The sequence below is a fragment of the Anolis sagrei genome, chromosome 6, assembly GCF_037176765.1.
Source record: "Anolis sagrei isolate rAnoSag1 chromosome 6, rAnoSag1.mat, whole genome shotgun sequence".
NCBI classification, from domain to species: Eukaryota; Metazoa; Chordata; class Lepidosauria; order Squamata; family Dactyloidae; genus Anolis; species Anolis sagrei.
Window position 1 is genome coordinate 40243264 of NC_090026.1, and position 20566 is coordinate 40263829.

Sequence of the window (20566 nt, forward strand, 5' to 3'; positions counted from 1 at the left end):
GATTAACTGCACAGAACTGGATAATATGACCATATAAGGGAATTCAATCTGCATTATAACAGCAATGTAGATGGGACTTTGTATCAAGAAGGTGAAAGGCAAGTTCTCTTCTACCCTCTGGAATACTAGTTTGGTATATGTAGAGGATTAAATTGAGGCGAGGCAGAGGAGATTATACTAGTTACACAGCTTGCAACATTAGATGAGGCAACCCAACAATCAGTACCATGAGTAGAGATACCTGCTTATCTTAGATCTTTGGGACTTTGATCCAAAAACATATTGCTACCTGAGGCACAGTAATACATCATGCCCCACCTCTCAGATAGACTAGTTAGACTGTTTTGGCACCCCAGGCAGAAAATCTCACAGCTCTCTTTCCTCATCCTTTGCAATAAAAATATAGTACTGTAATAACTTGGGCTGACAAACACAATCACAGTTACGAATATGTAACCTAGAGTTACAAATTTAAAACTGATTCATCTTTGCAATCTCTATGTATTCAATAGTTTAACTAATATTAGCTGCAAGCAATGGAGGATTTGTTCTCCTGTCAATTGGGGTTCAGTAGCCCTTCCTCATCAGCAGTCTTCAGTGTGGCAGTCAGAAGCAATTTCTCCTTGCACTGGAGATCATTGTTAGGAGGAGAAATGTCACTCGGCTGTGTCCTGAGCAACAGGAGAATAGATCACAGTTGCTCAGAGCAGCTGCTGCAGCAGGAAGTTAGGCTGAGACAGGAAGAATCACTTAAGTATACGTAACTAATTAGCTAGTCTATAATCTTGGTCATGATAAAGACTAACAACTTGATGTCTTTCTGTAACATTCTAACCTTCTGCCTGACAGGGCTACTTCATCCTGCATGATATAGGAGCATTTCTGGGCTAATTATCCATGCAAACCCAGATTTCGGCTCCTTCTTCACTGCCATATAAAATCCAGATTATCTGCTTCGAATTGGATTATATGGCAGTGTAGATTCATATCATCCCGTTCAAAGAAGATAATGTGAATTATCTGATTCAATCATCTAGATTATATAGCAATGTCGAAGTGGCCAAAGTCTATTCTGAAGTGCTCTAGTATGGAAAACAATGTTAGATGCACAAGCCTGAGGAAAAAAAATGCATTCATTTTTAAAGGAAAAGCAAGCTTCTAAAATTCAGTGCTGTGAAGACAAACTTCAAAAGATGCAAGTTTCAAAGCCCAATGAATTTTTACAATCTGACCAGTTCCTGGTATCACCTCTTTGCTGGCATTGAATGCTTGCCATATGTATTGGAAACCACCCTGAGTCCCTTTGGAGAGATAGGGCGGTCTATAAATAATGTTTATTATTATTCATGTATTTTAATGCCAATTGTTATCTGCCCCAGCAAGGATATGGTTTTTTTCCATATTCCCTCTACAACTCAGCACATGGTGGATAGTAAGCACATATCAAACAATAGTTGTGAAAACAATTACTGTATTTTTGTATCCTTTCGCAGTCAAATACTCACAGAGGGGCCTGCTCCGACACTTTCTGATTGTTCGAACTTTCTCTGCAACTGAGTGCTACAAAAAAGAGAGGAAAGACAGTTTAATTATTATATCTACCAAACCTTAAGAATGTCAATCCAATCCACAGATTCTGCAACCACAGATTCAACCATCCACAGCTTGAAAATGTGCTTTTAAACGATCCAAAAGACCAAATCTTGATTGTTCAAATTGATACTGGAAGCACAATATTGTTATGACATTGTACATAATGGAATATAAGCATCAACAAATTTTGACATCCAAAGCGGAGGGAGGTCCTGGATGCAAAACTCAGGCACCTTCTACACTGTCATATAATCCTGATTATTAAAGCAATGCACATTATCTTCTTGAACTGGAATATGTGTGTGTACACTGCCATATGATCCAGTGCAAAGCAAATAGAGTTCAAAGCCCTGTGAGGAAGGAAGCTGGAGGCAGGTGTAAATGTTGCAACTGGCCACCTTGGTTGTTTACAGCTTTGAACCACTAGAGGGTAGTCTCTGCCTCCCTATTTAAACAGCTCAGAAAAACTGTGTCTATTGGTTAGAAACTGCAGAGATTTTATGTTAAACCTCTGCGAAGACATTTCAGGCCACTTTCTCTCCAATCTGCTGTTCTCCATCCTGCCAGATTCTGAAAAGTGAATTTGAGAAGGCTGTCATACAGCTTTCCTTATATTCAACTGGCTCTGACCAAACAAAAAAAGAGGGTGGGAAGACAGATTTGTCATTCCGCTCCATTTCGCCCACTAAATTAAGCATGTTTGTTGTTATTAAGTAAGAAGCCTCCAGTGATGCAATGGGTTAAATCCTTGTGTCGGCAGGACTGAAGATGGACAGGTCGGAAGTTTGAATCTGAGGAGAGCACGGGTGAGCTCCCTCTGTCAGATCCAGCTCCCCATGCAGGGACACAAGAGAAGCCTCCCACAAGGATGGTAACACATCTGGGCATCCCCTGGGCAATATCCTTGCAGACAGCCAATTCTCTCACACCAGAAGTGACTTGCAGTTTCTCAAATCACTTCTGACACACACAAAAATTAAGTGATTAAAGTGGCACCAATGATAAATAACCATATATAATGGGATTTTTGTTTAGATAAAATGTGCATTTTTCCCAACAGGCATAATTTTGGAATACTCTTTAAATGCTCTTACCTATCGGAACGTATCTCTCCTTATGAACCTGCTAGGACTTTAAGATCATCTGGGGGGGGGGGGGAGAGAGAATGCCCTGCTCTCAATCCCACCTTCCTCACAGATACGTTTGGCGGGGACGAGAGACAGGGCCTTCTCAGTGCTGGCCCCTCGGCTATAGAACGCCCTCCCTAGGGATATAAGATCAGCTCCATCCCTTTCCGCAAAATGGTTAAGACTTGGCTTTTCGAGCAAGCTTTTCCTACTGGAGTATAATTAGACATAAACAAATATATGGAATGATTGACCTTGCAATTGGATAACGATTTAGTAAGGAGACGTGAAGGATTTTGTTTTTACAGACATATTTGCTTTTTATATTACATTTTTAATAATAATAATAATAATAATAATAATAATACTTTATTTATACCCCCGCTACCATCTCCCCAAGGGACCCGGTGCGGCTTACATGAGGCTGTGCCCACAATACAACAATACAAGCAATAACAATAACAATACATGCATTTAAAAATAAATCACATAGACAATATGTGATTGTTGGCAATAGTACAAAACACTTTAAAATCTATGACTGGGCCAAATGTAATTAAAAATTTAAAATTATGCTGGTCATGGACGAGATAAGGAAGTGGGGCGTGATGAAGACTTACAAACAGACCTAGATCGATATAAAGTGCTTTAGAGGACAAAGTGCCGAGGATCCATTATTCTGGGAAGGCACACTGGAACAACCACGTTTTCCAACTCCTCTTGAAGACTGCCAGAGTTGGGGCCTGCCTAATGTCCTTAGGGAGTGAGTTCCAGAGTCGAGGGGCCACTATCGAGAAGGCCCTCTCTCTCGTCCCCACCAATTGCGCTTGCGATGCAGGTGGGAGCGCGACCAGGGCCTCTCCAGATGATCGAAGAGAACGTGTGGGTTCGTACACAGAAATGCGGTCACAAAGGTAGGCGGGTCCCAAACCGTTCAGGGCTTTTTAGGTAAGAACCTGCACTTTGAATTGGGTCCGGAAAATAAATGGCAGCCAGTGGAGCTCATTGAACAGGAGGGTTGACCTCTCCCTGTAAGGAGCACCAGTTAGCAACCTGGCTGCCGCCCGTCGGACCATCTGGAATTTCCGAGCCATTATCAAGGGTAGCCCTAAGTAGAGTGCATTACAGTAATCCAATCTAGAGGTGACTAAGGCATGGACCACCCTGGCCAGATCCGTACGGTCGCAGCTGGCACACGAGTCTTAGTTGTCAAAGGCCCTCCTGGCTACCGCTGATGCCTGAGCCTCAAGCGTAAGTGATGAGTTCAGGAGGACACCCAAGCTGCGGACCTGTGACTTCAGGGGGAGTGTAACCCCGTCCAGCACAGGTAGCCACCCTATACCCCGATCCGGTTTACGATCGACCAGGAGGACCTCTGTCTTGTCGGGGTTAATCTTCAGCTTGTTCTTCCTCATCCAGACAGCCACAGTGGCCAGACACTTGTCCGGCACCCGAGGGGCTTCCTTGGAGTTAGGTGGAAAAGAGTAGTAGAGTTGTGTGTCATCTGTGTAGAGATGGCACCCAACTCCAAAACTCCGGATGACCTCTCCCAGCGGTTATCAGAGAGCAAGGGAGCTACTTGCTGAATTGTTTTTATAATTGTTTTAACTGTATTGATATTTGTAATGGCATCTAATTGCTGCTGATTGTGAACCGCCTCAAGTTGCCTCCGGCTGAGAAAGTAGAGTATACAAATGCAGCCAATAAATAAATAAATAAGATCTTTTTTTTTTTGGGTCGTGTCAGGAACGACTTGAGAAACTGCAAGTCGTTTCTGGTGTGAGAGAATTGGCCGTCTGCAAGGACGTTGCCCAGGGGATGCCCAGATGATTTTTGATGTTTTTATCAGCCTTGTGGGAGGCTTCTCTCATGTCCCTGCATGAGAAGCTGGAGCTGATAGAGGGAGCTCATCTGCCTCTCCCTGGATTTGAACCTGTGACTTGTCGGTCTTCAGTCCTGCCGGCACAGGGGTTTAACCCACTGCGCCAACGGGGGCTCCAATAAATAATAAATAAGATTATTTGCAGCTTTTATATGTAGCTCCCTTACTCTCTGATAACGATATAATGATAGTGTTCTTTCACAGAACACTAGCATATCCTGATATCATGAGAAAAGCCTCCCTCAGGATGGTATAACATCCAGGCGTCCCCTGGGCAACGTCCTTGCAGATGGCCAATTCTCTCACACTAGAAGTGACTTGCAGTTTCTCAAGTCACTCCTGACGTGAAAAAAAATCCTGATATTACAAAAAGCACTTTAAAAAAGCAGATTCAAAGCAAAAACCACATTCAGCACTACTGTCAATTTTGTATCCATATATTTGTTTAGCATGCATTAGATTAGTAATGACAGCACTGGGATTTCTTCCTAGATGACACAAATGCTCAACATACAAATTGCTCTCTGTTTCAAGTCGATTTAAAGAAGGTTGGGAGGGAAAACGAGGGCTGAGCTGACAACGATGCTGCTTCATTTTTCTTCCCCGCCGTTCCCCTTCTCCCCAGGGGTCTTAAAAATCTGGGACAACTCTGGCGCAGATCATGATACCGCACACGCAACACGCGCACGCAGGGACCTCGGCAAGGAGAGTTGGAGGAGCTTCTGCAGAAGCCGTCGCCATGGTAACCCTACTGTCCTACTGGGCTGGAAAGCATGCAGAGGCCCAACTGCTAGTTAATCCCTTGAGGCCCAAGGGGAAGGATGGGGGGCACGGAGCCCACCGTGGGAGATGCTGGGAGACACTGGTTTCCTTCCTCACACCCTCAGAAACCCAGTCTGCATTCGCCTGGTGGGGCTGGATGTGAGGGCTGCTCCCCAGATACATAAAAGGGAGACATAGCAATGATTCTTGCATCTCAGTGTCCTTATAACAGGCTAAACAGAAGGGAGAGGGGGGCATCCTCCTGCATCAGTTTCTATTCAGGGCAGAGATTGGCGAGGTGAGGCCTCTGACCCTGCAGAAACAATAGACTTATATGGTGCCTTTTTGGTCTAACCCTGCAGCAGATCTGAGTTATTGTATGATTTTCTCCAGGAATATTTGAGTCTATGTTTTGTGCATTTTACAGAAAATATGTTTTAACTAGCCGTCCCCTGCCACGCGTTGCTGTGGCCCAGTCTGGTGGAAAGTAATGAGAAGGCGTTGATTTCTTAATATATGAAATTTCTTTATGCTTGTGGGTAAACTGTATTTCTTGTTGTTTCTTTGTCAGTGTTGATATAGAGATTGTCTGGTTTGCCCACTCTGGAACATGCAACATATAATTGTCCTTCTTTAGGAGTCCCTTTCAAATCTAAGGTACTATATCTCTCTCTGTGTGAATCATATATCTCTATCTATATCTATGGCTGGATGGCTCTTTGTCAGGAGGGCTCTGATTATGTTTTCTTGCCCTAGTGAAGGGAGTTGGACTGGATGACCTTAAGTATTTTCTATTGGTCATGAGGGCTCTGTGTGAGAAGTTTGCCCCATTCTGTCGTTCGTGGGGTTCAGAATGCTCTTTGATTGTAGGTGAACTATAAATCCCAGCAACTACAACTCCCAAGTGTCAAGGTCTATTCCCCCCAAACTCCATCTGTCTTCATATTTGGGCATATGGAATATTCGTGCCAAGTTTGGTCCAGATCCATCCTTGTTTGAGTCCACAGTGCTCTCTGGATGTAGGTGAACTACAACTCCCAAATTCAAGGTCAATCCCCACCAAAGCCTTCTAGTGTTTCCTATTGGGAATGGGAGTCCTGTGTACCACATTTGGTTCAATTCCATAATTGGAGTTCAGAATGCTCTTTGATTGTAGGTGAACTATAAATCCCAGCAACTACAACTCCCAAATGACAAAATCATTTTTTGAGTGAAGGACATACATTGGGTTATTAGGTATCTTGTGTCCAAATTTGGTATCAATTTGTCCAGTGGTTTTTGAGTTCTGTTAATCCCACAAATAAACATTACATTTTAATTTATATAGATTCAGGCAGTCTCCAAGTTACAGACAAGATAGGCTCAGTAGGTTTGTTGTTGAGCGGAGTGTGTATGTAAGTCGGGACTGGTACATTTTAAAAGTGTAACTCCAAATATATGAGGGTTGAATTAAAAGTAATCCTTCACTTTCATTACTTGGGTTTGGATGGGAATATTTTAATAAATCAAACGCGGAAATAATCCTTAGAATGTGCTCTTTGATTATCACTATTCACTTTTCCACATAATCACCAGACAATTGGATACATTCCTGCCAACAATGAACAAGTTTTCTGAAGCTGTCAGGAAAGAAGTCAAAACTCTCTTTTCGCAATCAGCGTCTCACAGTTCTCTCAAACTCCTCATCAGAAGCTTAATGATGTCCCCGCAGATCTTCTTTCATTATTGGGAACAGATGCAAGTCAGACAGTGCTAAATCTGGACTGTATGGAGGATGTTGTATGGTGGTGAGATCCAGTCTCTGAAGTTTCAAGTCTGTGCGCTTTCATTTCAGGCGTCAGCATTTTGGGTACCCATCGTGCACAGATCTTCCGACAGCCAAGCAAAGCAATAATGTGACCCAAACATTCTTACAAAATGCAGATTATGCTTGAAATTTCTCTCTGAGTGATATGTCGATCGTCCTGAATCAATCTGTCAACTTTTTGCTTGTGAAACTCGGTGGTTGCTGTCACAGGATGTCCAACTCTTTGTTTGTCATGCAGGTCAGATGTTCCCACCTCAACATCTTTAAACTTACTCGCACAGTACTCACATCAACACAATCACCATAAGCAGCTTGTGTTCTCTGATGAATCTCCTTTGGGGTGACACCTTCTGCTGTCAAGAATTCAATGACTACAGGTTGCTTAAGTCGCATTGACCAACCGTCTGCGCAGGGTTCCATATTTTGTACTTTAACAACACAACTGTTCAATGTGAAGGCTTCTCGCCAAAATGGAACTGTAGACGAGAGTCTACTATACAAGCCAGTACCTGCTGCATATTAGTACTGCCATCTGTTGAGGAGTTACGAAGGTGGAGGCATTACTTTTCATTCAACCCTTGCATATCGCTTTGGATCACATAGGGAAGGGTTAACAGCCCTGCGGTGTTTGATTTACTGTCTGTGCCCCTGTTCAGAAGATTTCACTTCACTTTCTGTCCCTGTGATAATTGGATTTTGAAAGAACTGTCTTGTTGTGGAAGCAAGAATTGGTGATTAAGCTTCAGTTGAGACACCATTTCCCTTCCTTGGAGTAGATTTCTCTCAGTTCCTGTGAGAGCCCCTCATGATGCAATGGGTTAAACCCTTGAGCCGGCAGGACTGAAGACCGACAGATCACAGGTTCGAATCCTGGGATAGTGTGGATGAGCTCCCTCTGTCAGCTCCAGTTCCCCATGCGGGGACATGAGAGAAGCCTCCCACAAGGATGGTAAAACATCGAAACATCTGGGCGTCCCCTGGGCAACGTCCTTGCAGACAGTCAATTCTCTCACACCAGATGTGACTTGCAGTTTCTCAAGTCGCTCCTAACAACTTCCTGTTGTCTCATCCCCATTCTAAATTAGGAGTCGTTTGTAACTCGGATGTTTGTAACTCAGGGACTGCTTGTATATGTTTTTTACTGACTGTTTTTATGATGATGTGTTTTTAACTGCATCGTGCCTCGCCGTGAAGACAGCCGGGTAAGAATCTATTTATTTATTTTGTCATGTCAGGAGCGACTTGAGAGATTGCAAGTCGCTTCTGGTGTGAGAGAATTGGTAAGAAATAATACTATTAATAATAGCTATTCCCACAATGCTACAGATTTAACCGACTCCCGCAATCCCCACACAGCTCCTATCAAGCTTTTAAGAAACAACTTTGGAAAGTTCTCTCTTTCCTAGAGTTCCCAGGTCTTGGGACCCACTTCTTTGGCTCTTAGGACAAAGGGTGAAAAATCTCTGAGCAAGAGTGCTGTCTTGAAGTGTTTTTGTGCAAATACGTATGTGTATCTTCACATGTGTTGTACTTGGTCTTTTTGGTGTGAATGGCATTCTACATGCAAATGAGTCCCACCCATGGGAGAAAAGTGGGATAATGGTGATGATGATGATGATGATGATGATGATGTGAGGATAATATCAGTCTATAACAAAAATTGAATAATTTTCTGTTCTTGATTTTAAAGTGTTCTTTCCTGTTTAATTGTATGGTACTTACTTTGAAAGTGGTTGTTATACTCCAGAAACGTCGTTTTTGTGGCTGCCACAAACTACGTTGAATTGGTTGGGTCTCAATGAGATATTCATTGAAAAAAACTATAGCAAAATGGGCTGGAAAATGTCCCTCCAAATCAAAGGTTTTTTTGCAGTACAATAAACCTTTTCCATGTTTTTATGATCGAACCAATTAGGAAATGACATTTATAGCCCAGGAACAAACACTGTGTTACATAGTATATTTATTATTTAGGCTTAACTTGCCGACCTCTGCCACGCGTTGCTGTGGCCCAGTCTGTGCATATCTGTTTTGTATGTGTGTATGTGTTTTATGCACATACATTTGTGTGTATGTGCATATATGTGTGTTTGCGTATATACATGTGGGTGTATAGATGTGTGTGCATGTATATGTGTGTATATATTTGTGTGTTTAGATGTGTATCTGTATATTGTGTATATGTGTGTTCTTGTGTATATGCATATATGTGTATATGTATATGTGTGTTAATATGTATAATTCTGTGCATGTGTACAGGTATATATGTGTGCATGTATATGTGTATATTTGTGTGTCCTTGTGTATATATGTGTGTGTATGTATGTTGTCATGTGTATGTGCATATGAGCGTATGTCTATATGTATATAGGATGTATTTTTGAGGGTTTTAAGTCCATTCCACTGTGTTTTGTGTATGTGTGTGTTTTTAGGAATGATGGACACTTTTTGGCCTAATAGGTGTATTGTGTCCAAATTTGGTGTCAATTCGCCCAGTGGTTTTTGTGTTGTGTTAATCCCACAAATGAACATTGCATTTTTATTTATCTAGATGACATTATTCCCAAGACATTGTCCCTAAATCTCAGATTTTGACCCTGAAATCTCAGGGCCCAGAATAGTCCTGGCCTGGCAGCCCTTTTCCCATCATGTTTACAGAATCAGAGCTTTCATTAGACAGAGTAGGGTAGCTGCATTTCAGGCAGCAGAGGATAGGAGTGGAGACAAGCAGTGCAGTGATACAAGACAAAGCCGTGCATGTCTCACAGCCTGCCTGCATCCCTAGGCCAGCATCCTTCCCTTAAGAATGGTTGGTAAGTATATTTTACTTCAGTACAAGGAATGGAACAGTCTTTCAGCTGAAGGAAAAAGCATATCATATTGTCCACTGCCTCGAGCAGCAAACGTGTCAAGCCAGCCTGCGTGTTTTCGTTGGTCTGTGCCAAACAAGAGTGTACAAACAGTACTGACCTCTTTAACCAGCAGACTGTAGAGCCACTGGACAAGCCAGGCCTGCCCTAAATAAGAAGAGCCTAGCCTTCTGCCTTTTTTCCTGACCATGAGAGAAAATATCTTCCACATGCTGCACTTCAGGCCCCAGGCCAAGCTATTGTTCTTAGCAATTGGGATGAAATACGATACAAGTCCAGATCCCCAATTTCCCCTATTTACAAAAGGCAACCCCTGTTGGCAGTGTGGAAGGGAGACCAACCTATTGCTGGTACAACTCGTGCTATATTCTCTCTCTTTTGGCTTGGAGAAGGAGGAATTTTAGAGAGACTTTTTAAAAATGTTGGATTGTAAAATTGAATGAACAGGTGCAAATTATATTTCATGTGTCAAACACACAGACCAAATGTACATACGACTTGTGGGGGAAAGGCTACATAGAATCATAGAATCATAGAATCAAAGAGTTGGAAGAGACCTCATGGGCCATCCAGTCCAACCCCCTGCCAAGAAGCAGGAATATTGCATTCAAATCACCCCTGACAGATGGCCATCCAGCCTCTGTTTAAAAGCTTCCAAAGAAGGAGCCTCCACCACACTCCGGGGCAGAGAGTTCCACTGCTGAACGGCTCTCACAGTCAGGAAGTTCTTCCTAATGTTCAGATGGAATCTCCTTTCTTGTAGTTTGAAGCCATTGTTCCGCGTCCTAGTCTCCAAGGAAGCCGAAAACAAGCTTGCTCCCTCCTCCCTGTGGCTTCCTCTCACATATTTATACATGGCTATCATATCTCCTCTCAGCCTTCTCTTCTTCAGGCTAAACATGCCCAGTTCCCTAAGCCACTCCTCGTAGGGCTTGTTCTCCAGACCCTTGATCATTTTAGTCGCCCTCCTCAGGACACATTCCAGCTTGTCAATATCTCTCTTGAATTGTGGTGCCCAGAATTGGACACAATATTCCAGGTGTGGTCTAACCAAAGCAGAATAGAGAGGTAGCATTACTTCCCTGGTTCTAGACACTATGCTCCTATTGATGCAGGCCAAAATACCATTGGCTTTTTTTGCTGCCACATTACATTGTTGGCTCATGTTTAACTTGTTGTCCACGAGGACTCCAAGATCTTTTTCACACGTACTGCTCTCGAGCCAGGCATTGTCCCCCATTCTGTATCTTTGCATTTCATTTTTTCTGCCAAAGTGGAGTATCTTGCATTTGTCACTGTTGAATTTCATTTTGTTAGTTTTGGCCCATCTCTCTAATCTGTCAAGATTGTTTTGAATCCTGCTCCTGTCCTACAGTTAAGAGTTGACCACATAGAGGTCTGGATGCAAACATTGACCAATCCTGCTATGAGTTATTCTATAAACATATTTGGACCATTTAAATATGGCATAATTATTCCATCTCAAGATCTTCATCATGGAAGCAAAGAGATATAAGTAAGATAGGTAACGTTTTACAGAACCTCACATCTTTGATTGCCTTCAACATTTCTATCCCTCGGATTCAAGCAAAATGGCAAAGCTGTTGCCTGTAATGTAGGGCCATGCTTCTCGGGCTATCCAATGTGTAGGACCATTTTTTCCCCAAGGTTGGACACTATATTTTTACCCTACTGGCTACAAGTGTTTCTTTCCTTTAGACTGTCACCTGAATTTTGTAGCATGATCACTCCTATTGTATAGACTGAGAAAGTAAGAATATTATTCTTTCTATGTAGTACAGTACATGCTAGGATAAAGGAACAAGGATGGGATAGTAGTGGTATGTTCTTACCAGCTTCTCTACATTGACCAGTCCATCCACCAAGGTTTTGCTAGCTTCATGCAAGAACGTCAGATCTGAGAGAGTTAGAGGGGAGGAAGAAGAGAGGAAAGTGAGCCAAGAAAGATGTAGACTGGAAGGAACGGTGGATTCTAATTTTCATACCCTGCAGATCTTAAGCCCCTTTGCCTTCCTTCTAGTTGCTGAGGCTAGACGGTCATAATCAAATGATTATATGAAACATTCTCAGAGACATTTTTATTATTGCTAATACTAGATAAATATCTGTTTTCAAAGATGGGATTATATTAATAAAGGCTCCCATATTGCAATGACAATGGGGTTGATGAAGTGAACAAATAATCTCATACAGTGAGAGGACTATACAAAGGTATTGGGGCTTATTTTGTTTTCTTCACAGTAATGTCTTTGATTTATTTTCCGTACAGGAGTCAATGGAAAACATTATTGTATATAAAAAAAAATAAAGGATGTGTTGCATGTGGTTCATATCTATTTCCTAACTCCCCATCATTGACAATCAAGCTTACATAGCCCCCAGACCTCTATCTACAGAAGGGTTTTTTGAGTTGTCTTCTGAGGCTGATGGCGAATGCCTGGATTAAAATGTAACAGAAAACCACAGACCAGCTTTTATTGATAGGTGCTACCTTTTTCAGATATCCCCTTTCCAGAATTCAATCCATATTAATATAAGCAAGGCATTTGTCCAAAAATCCTTGTTCTAGAAGAGCAATGAGCAGTTGTCACTCACCTTTTAAGATTAGGGGCACAAAAGGGATTATTGGAGGCTTCATCCTAGAGAGAACTTCTCGGTAGCTTTTATGATTCCGACAAGGGTCCTGCCGTGTGAAAGGAAGAAAAGGACTACAGTTTCTGGTTTTCAGAATAACAGAGAACTAGCTGTTCCCAAAGTACAATGGAGGCTATAATGCTGTACAAACAATTCTTTTTGAACAAGGCCAGGTTTGTAAAATGTGTATTTCATAATATCTGTGATGAACACCTGATAAATCTGTTGTTCAAGGCCTTCCCTATTCTCACTGTTCTGTTATTTGTGACTTGGGACCTTCAGGGATGCACATCTTTCTAATTAGTTAATTAATCAGGTTGGCAAAAGTGGCTATGGGAAATTATGATGAGAACAACAACAAATCCATGCCACCAGCAAATATTTTCATACAAGCCAGTCTCTAGACGATTTTGTAGAGGATTTGGGCAGTATTCTAGGTCAGCAACACACAATGTCCAACAGGCCAGGGGACAATGTTTTACCCACAAGCCACATCAGGCCCCAAATTGCAAGAAAAACCCAGGGGTGGGGGCTGCTCCCTAAGACTGGAGGTCCACGTCCATTATAATATTTGGACTTTCAGGAAGCTTGAAAGGCTCTGCATTGAATTTTTAAACAAAACAATCTTTCAAGAGGTTGGATATCTAAGAGGAGAACTTAAGGCCAGAGATAACGTTGTCTTATTCATAGCTCAACTGATATTTAAACTGTGAAATTTCCACTCAAAACCAGCTTTTTTCAAAGAGACCTCTGAATGGCTTACCGTTAGGTTCTCAAATTTCCGGAACAAGTTCTTAAATTTCCCTGGAAGTTTCTAGAAAAAAACAAACATTTCAGAGAAAGACCCATTATTTCCATTTTGGAGCTATCTAACACCTAAATAAAACCCAGTACAACTTATTCAATCTGGACATTCCTATATGATTTAAGTGGGTTATTATTTATAGTCAGAAGGCTCCCAACTGCCCTCTGTGAAAAATACAGGTGTATATTTTAAAGTTTTTCCAGCGCATAATTTGGACCATAATTATAGCGCTATGGTTCCATTTTAATATTCATGGCTGTATCTGATAGAATTCTGGGGTTTGTAGTTTGGTGAACTCTCTCTCGCTGAGAAGTCCAAATGCCTCTCCCTAAACAGCAAATTTCAGATGTCATTGGATGCTGCTACAGTAGCTGCGGTAGAATCATAATGTTGTAATAACATACTGTGAGACAACCCTAGATATGGCTGCCTGGGGCTCCAGCAGATTAAGGCAGTAAGATTGAAGGCTTTCGAATGTGTACTGTACACCTCCGTGTATTTATCAATATAGCCAGTTTAACAACAGTGAGCTCCACATGTAATGGAAGAGCCTGACATCCTTGTACATGTTGGGATTGATGAACCAACTGAGCAAATTGCACAAACAGGATTTGTTTCCTCCTGTGAGTCACCCTAGATGGTAGTGTTTAACTAGTCCCAATGTGCAGCATCTTGGAAGCGGGATTGCTTATGCAACGACTCACCTGAGAACAGGCACTGCCCTCAACGCTCAAAGGTGTGGCAGGTTCATTTCACAGAAAAGAAACACCAAGATGGTTTCATTCTAAGATGTACTTAGAATAACATTTAATTTTCTTTAACCTTTTCCACACTTCCTTTATACTTTAGGAACTAGCCAATGTAGCTTATGAAAGTTTAAAAGTACTTTTAAAGTGTAGTCAATTAAACAAATATGACTATAATTCAGAAGAACATAAGAATTCCCTTTTTGGATCCCCTAAATCCAATACTACTGTTCTAATATCAGCCGGATGCCCCTAGTGGTGGTGTACAAGTGATAGCCATCCCTATAATTTGTTCTCACAGATTTAGTCAGTATTCAAAAGACTCTATGTATGTGGAGGTTCACTAATTTAAGGATTATGACTATTGGTCCAGTTAGTGGAGCAAGAACTCTAGTTATACCCACAATAAGAGTGAGGGAGAGAGTGCATGAATGGCCTGCTTGTGAAAAGCAGTTCAAATTTGTGGCACCACTATGGAAAAAATGATCTTACTACTAATCAAAAGCAGATCCTAAGTAGAAGATCGTCAACACATGGTATCGCATATAGACTCGTAGAATTGTTAGGTCAAAAACTACTAAAGATATGAAGGCCACAAACGGAGTTACATATATTCAAGATGAAATAATCTAAAAATTTTCTGTGCCTTCAATGTGACTCCAACTTACAATGAACTTATCTTAGGGTTCTATTGGCAAGATTCATTCAGTGGAGGTTTGCCATAGCCACATTCTGAGTACGAGAGAGAATGCGAGTTAACCAACATCACCCAGGAGATCTCCATAATTGAGGGGGTTTGAACCCTGGTCTCCAAGAATCTAAACCCAACACTAAAACCACCAGCACCACACTGACAAAGAGACAAAATGGGGCTGAAATAGGAGCAACTAGCAACATATGTCTAGAAGTGAAGTGTCTGCCAGTGCTTTTCTCAAGTGACATATGATTTAGGTTGAGATACAAGAAAAGAAGTATCTTTAATATGTTGGCCTTTCAGCGCCAAGACCCAACTAATTTTAAGATGAAACACAGCCAACACAAAGCATCAAGGAAAATGTACAGCACCACACCCTGCCATGTGTCCACCACTGGGATCATCATTCAGGAGACAATCCTGTTGCTTTTAGAAGCCTGAATGCTCCTTGTTTATCTCCCTGCACAGTGGTGACCCAGTTTGATGGGAGAGATTTTGTGAAATTATAGGGAGGAGTACAACAAATGCGGGGGGGGGGGGGGGGGCTGACAAAATACATGTATCCAGAATTCCTGATAAACAAGAAATATGGCTATTACATAAGGACTAAAAGCACAGAGTGAGAGGGAAGGAGTGTGGGTGGATATAAGGGGACGGGAGACAGAGAGAAAAAGATTGAGCAAGTATGTGCAGATATATTTGTTTATATGCCAAAGAAAAATGTGTCAACAAGTTCTGGAAAACTAAATCCTACGCATACACTAATATCAAAGCTGTCAGACTATTACATATCCTTACTTGATATTATTTACAATGGATTCTATGTGTACTTTTTATTGCATAGAAAGGGATTTTTTTGAACAAAAAACAAATTTGCACAAATAAATTTTTCACAGAAAAAAAATCAAGAACTGTAAAAAAAATCTATGATGGTTTCAAATATGAATTGGTTTTATATGTTCTTTTAACTGGTGTCTAATCTATTGTTGTTTCTTGCTTCATAGAAGAAATATATGTTACACCATGTACAAAATTTGCATATATCACAAAAGTATTAATTTTCATTCAGAAAACCCTATTCACTGCACAGAAAAAAACATTTTCTGTGCAAAATGCAAATTTTGCTGAGTAAGTCCCCAACTGCAAGATTTTCAACACAATTAACATAACGTTTTCTGCACAGAAATATTTTCAGTCCAATTTTTTTTACTATGCAGAATATGCCGTTTTCTGTGCAAAAATACCATGTGTGAATTTTACGCAGAAGACATCTTGAACTCCAAAATTGAGGTCTTCAAATAATTTTTTTGCAGTGGGAAGAAAATTGCAAAATTACTTTGAAAAGTAAACTGGCTAACAATTTCCCTGTATTGTATATATAAAAAATACTTATCCCCTCCCTGTCAGTCTAAATGAACAAACTAACATTCTGCTGTCTTTCACAACAGGGCTACTTTTATGAAACTGCCACCTCATTCTGCCTAATCATCAGCTAAGGAAAAGTATAAGAATGTTTCAAATATTTAGATATATTTTTAATTTATGTAGCCCCTTCCTATTTGCTGCCTGGCGTTCCCCCTTTATAACTAGAAAACAAATAGGTGGACCCAATGAAAACAATGGAAAGAAAGGTATATATCATGGTTTGAAACCTGACTATAAGACACCAGTTTTCAGTCTCAAAAAAGAGCTAAAAAGTAATCCGAAATCTCCTGACACTTCTCTCAGCTAATTCTGTATTCTTTTAATACATCTAATTATGGGTTGGTCTCAACTTCCTATATTATAAGGCTGCGGGGGAGAGGTATTTCTAGTTTTAAAAGGTCCAAAGATGAACCTAGGAAGATCCTTGCACCCTTCTCTACCACATTAATCCTCTATATATTGCCTTTTATACCCAAATCATAAAAAACAAAACTGAAAGCTTGAACATGGGGAAAAACGCAACTCAAAATTCAACCTGCTGTCATAAATGTAACTGTCTTACACACTGTTATTTTAAAATAATTTTGATGTCTTATGCCTTCAAGTAATTGCTGACTTGTGTTGACCCTAAGGCACAGTATTTAAAAGCTAAGTGTTTGTTACTTGCCCGAAATCACCCTGTGAGTATTCCTGACCAGGGTCAAGAACCAATGGGTTCAACTGGAGGTTTGTCTTGGTGCTCCTTTGGATTTAGGACCTTCAGACGAGACACTGCTTTGGATTTCATAATAGAGTGAGAAGCGATAAGGAACTGAGCATTTTTGTGGTGGTTCTGGAAGTCCTTGCTTAAAGAAGCTGGTCTAGCAGGTTCTTGAGAGTGGCAGTTGGGATGTCTTGCGGTTTACCTGGCTTGTTTTTACTAAACTAGTTTTGCTTTTTTCCCCTTGCATTATTTTGAATATGCTTCTTGCATTTGCTATCTGCCCACATGGCTCATTGTTAGACAGCTTGGCAAGGTATGGTTTTGAAAACAAATACTTGCATTTGTAAATTCTGGGAGGACTATATTTGCTGGGAGGCAGTCCAGAGCTTGGAAAATTATTTTTTGAACAAGAACTCTCCAATTACTCTGACAACAGGACTATTGGCATGCTGACTGGGGGGATTCTGTGGGCTATAGTCCAAAAGGAACTTTATAAACTCTGGCAGAGACTACACACACAATACCCTTACAGACATAGATAGAGCAACAATTCACATTCCTCCCACCTTCATAGTCTTACCTCCCAGGTGAGACGTAAACGGCTGACAGGTGCATTGTTCAGCCCTATGACCACAGCATAGAATGTTAACATGTCCTGGTTCTGTTTACATCTGTGAGGAGACAAGAAGGGAGTGTAGTTATTAACTAAGACAGAAAACAAGATCAAGTTTGAGACATCTCCACCAATGTCACCACTCTCAGACTTCACATAAAGGCTGACGCTTTTTTTGCCTAACAGAGGGTCCTGTATGTTTCAACAGCTGCATGGAAGACAGAAATCATGAAATACAACTTTTTTATCAATACAGGAATGCAGTGATATGGGGAGGTGGAGGGGCCATCACTGAAATGTACTTTGAAACACAAAACTCACTTGCAAAAGAAACAGCCTTACTCTGTCCTCATTCTTCGTTCCTGTCTCCAGTGCATGGCCAATGAATGCAGACTGCATCCAAGGTCTGGCAAATGGCTAGCCTGTGAGTGCCTATTTTTGGCTTCCTGCTATCAATGCAGATGTGGGTAATGAATGATTTGCTAGTAGCTAATTTTATCAGGCAGAGTAAGGCCCTTATCATTCAGGGAAATCAGTTACTAGCTCATCTGACAGTTTTGTCTACATTCAGTTGATAGCACCCAAGATCCCTGGTTTGCTTCAACACGCCTGTACCTTGGGAAGTCTGACTTGGCCACAGTAGCCCATGCTCTGGTTACATCCCATATAGACTACTGCAACACTCTCTACGGGGGGTTGCCTTTGAAGACTGTTCGAAAGCTTCAAATGGTCCAATGGGCGGCAGCCAGGTTGTTAACAGGAGTGGTGCTCAGGAAGCACACAACTCCTCTGTTGCGTCAGTTCCACTGGCTGCCAGTCTGCTACCGAGCGCAAGTCAAAGTGCTGGCTTTAGCCTATAAAGACCTAAACGGTTCTGGCCCAGCTTACCTGTCCAAACGTCTCTCTCCTTATCAGGCCTGTAGCCAGGATTTCGATTTGGGGGGGAGGTGAGTTAGTTTCGGGGGGGGGGGGCTGAGTCTGAGTGAAAGAGGGTCTACCCTAGCAAACCTTTTGTATCGTTACCCCAATACCCCCTTGCATATGCGATATATTGAGCATGGTGATCAGATCATGATATGAATAAACAAAACAGTTTAAATAATGCACCAGTAAGGTCTTTTCACGAACCACCACAAGAATTTCGGGGGGGGGGGGCTGAAGCCCCTCAAGCCCTCCTCTCCCCCTGGCTACATGCCTGCTCCTTATGAACCATCTAGGACCCTAAGATCATCTGAGGAGGCCCTACTGCCGATCCCACCTTCTTCACAGATTTGGTTGGCGGGAACGAGGGACAGGGCCTTCTCAGTGGTGGCCCCTCGACTATGGAACACCCTCCCTAGGGATATCGGATTGGCCTCCACTCTCCTAACATTTCGCAAAAAAAGTTAAACCTGGCTTTTTGAGCAAGCATTCTCAAATGCAGTGTAGCAGACAAAGTCTGATCTACGGAACGACTGGACAATGCGACTGGATGATGATTTTAATAATGAGACACTGAGGATTCGATTCGGGGGGGGGGGTCTGAGTTTGTTTCGGGGGGGGGGGCTGAGTCTGAGTGAAAGAGGGTCTACCCTAGCAAACCTTTTGTATCGTTACCCCAATACCCCCATGCATATGGGATATATTGAGTATGGTGACCAGATCATGATATGAATAAACATAACAGCTTAAATAATGCACCAGTAAGGTCTTTTCACGAACCACCATGAGAATTTCGGGGGGGGGGGAGGGGGGCTGACCCTCCTAACATTTCGCAAAAAAAGTTAAACCTGGCTTTTTGAGCAAGCGTTCCCAAATGAAGTGTAGCAGACAAACTCTGATCTACGGAACGACTGGACAATGCGACTGGATGATGATTTTAATAATGAGACACTGAGGATTTATGTTTTTATTGGTTTTTACTATTTTATCTGATGTTATTTTTGCTAAACGTTCTAATTGTTTTTATGTTATTGGGGGCATAAAATTGTGCCGTTTGTAAACCGCCCTATGTCGCCCTCGGGTTGAGAAAGGTGGTAGTTAAATATGTTAAATAAATAAATACACAATAGCAGTATCTGAAATACGAAGTGAAAAGTAGGGGCAACCTTAAATAAATCCACAAGTTTTGGCCGCTGAATCATCACTAATTTTATGGGCTATCTATGCCACTAAGGAGCCTCTCCCTGCCATAATCCAAGCACATATAATTAGTAGTGTTTACAATCTATTCCAACCTGCTTCCAAGTGCATGTCACAGCTCTGCTGTTCCACTTCCCACTCCATCCCCCAAGCCTTTCTGCTGCAGCTCCATAAACACTCACTATGTAAGGAACAATCCCAAGAAAGGAAACCCAAACAGAAAGCAGCTACAGTGGGCAATTCAAGTCAAGGCTATAACATCACTAGTCATTAACACCAAGGGAGTCACAGGAGAAGGAGGAGAAAGGAATTGGGTTGAATATGCAGGGAAAGGTAGAGAAGAATTTCCAGTGGCTGGACAAACAAGAGTGGAGCAAAGAAAGAAACATAGATAAGGAAAAAAAACCACAATTTCTTTATAGAAGGGACATTTGGCAAATATAAACTTTGGGCCATCTCAGAAGAACAGCTTTCTTCTTTTGAAAAAGCATATGTTTTGGGAAAGATGCATAAAACAAATATCTTAAAAGCTGATTACATGGCATCTGTAACCACCCAGCACAGTGGCTGCCTATAGCTGCGTGGACACTAGTAACGTGTTTGCAGAGCATTTCAAATAGGCCAACGATCTTGCACTGAAAAACAGTTGGAAGTAAAGTCTTCAGCTATAATGTTACAAAAAGATATTAAGGAATCCTGTAGTGCCCTTTGAGACGGAGAATCTATTATTACTCCCACCCTCCTCTGAGCGTAATTAGATTCC

General features: G+C 41.6%; 1 protein-coding gene across 1 annotated transcript in view; it reads right to left on the minus strand.

Moving 5' to 3' along the window:
• RAPGEFL1 (Rap guanine nucleotide exchange factor like 1) overlaps positions 1 to 20566 on the minus strand; it is a 102179-nt gene that overhangs the window by 5431 nt on the left and 76182 nt on the right. The window contains exons 10-14 of the mRNA XM_060781042.2: positions 17650 to 17740; positions 13460 to 13510; positions 12658 to 12745; positions 11895 to 11959; positions 1506 to 1560 (exon numbers count right to left, since the gene is read on the minus strand). Coding sequence (XP_060637025.2) covers positions 1506 to 1560; positions 11895 to 11959; positions 12658 to 12745; positions 13460 to 13510; positions 17650 to 17740 — 350 coding nt within the window. The remainder of the gene's footprint in view (positions 1 to 1505; positions 1561 to 11894; positions 11960 to 12657; positions 12746 to 13459; positions 13511 to 17649; positions 17741 to 20566) is intronic.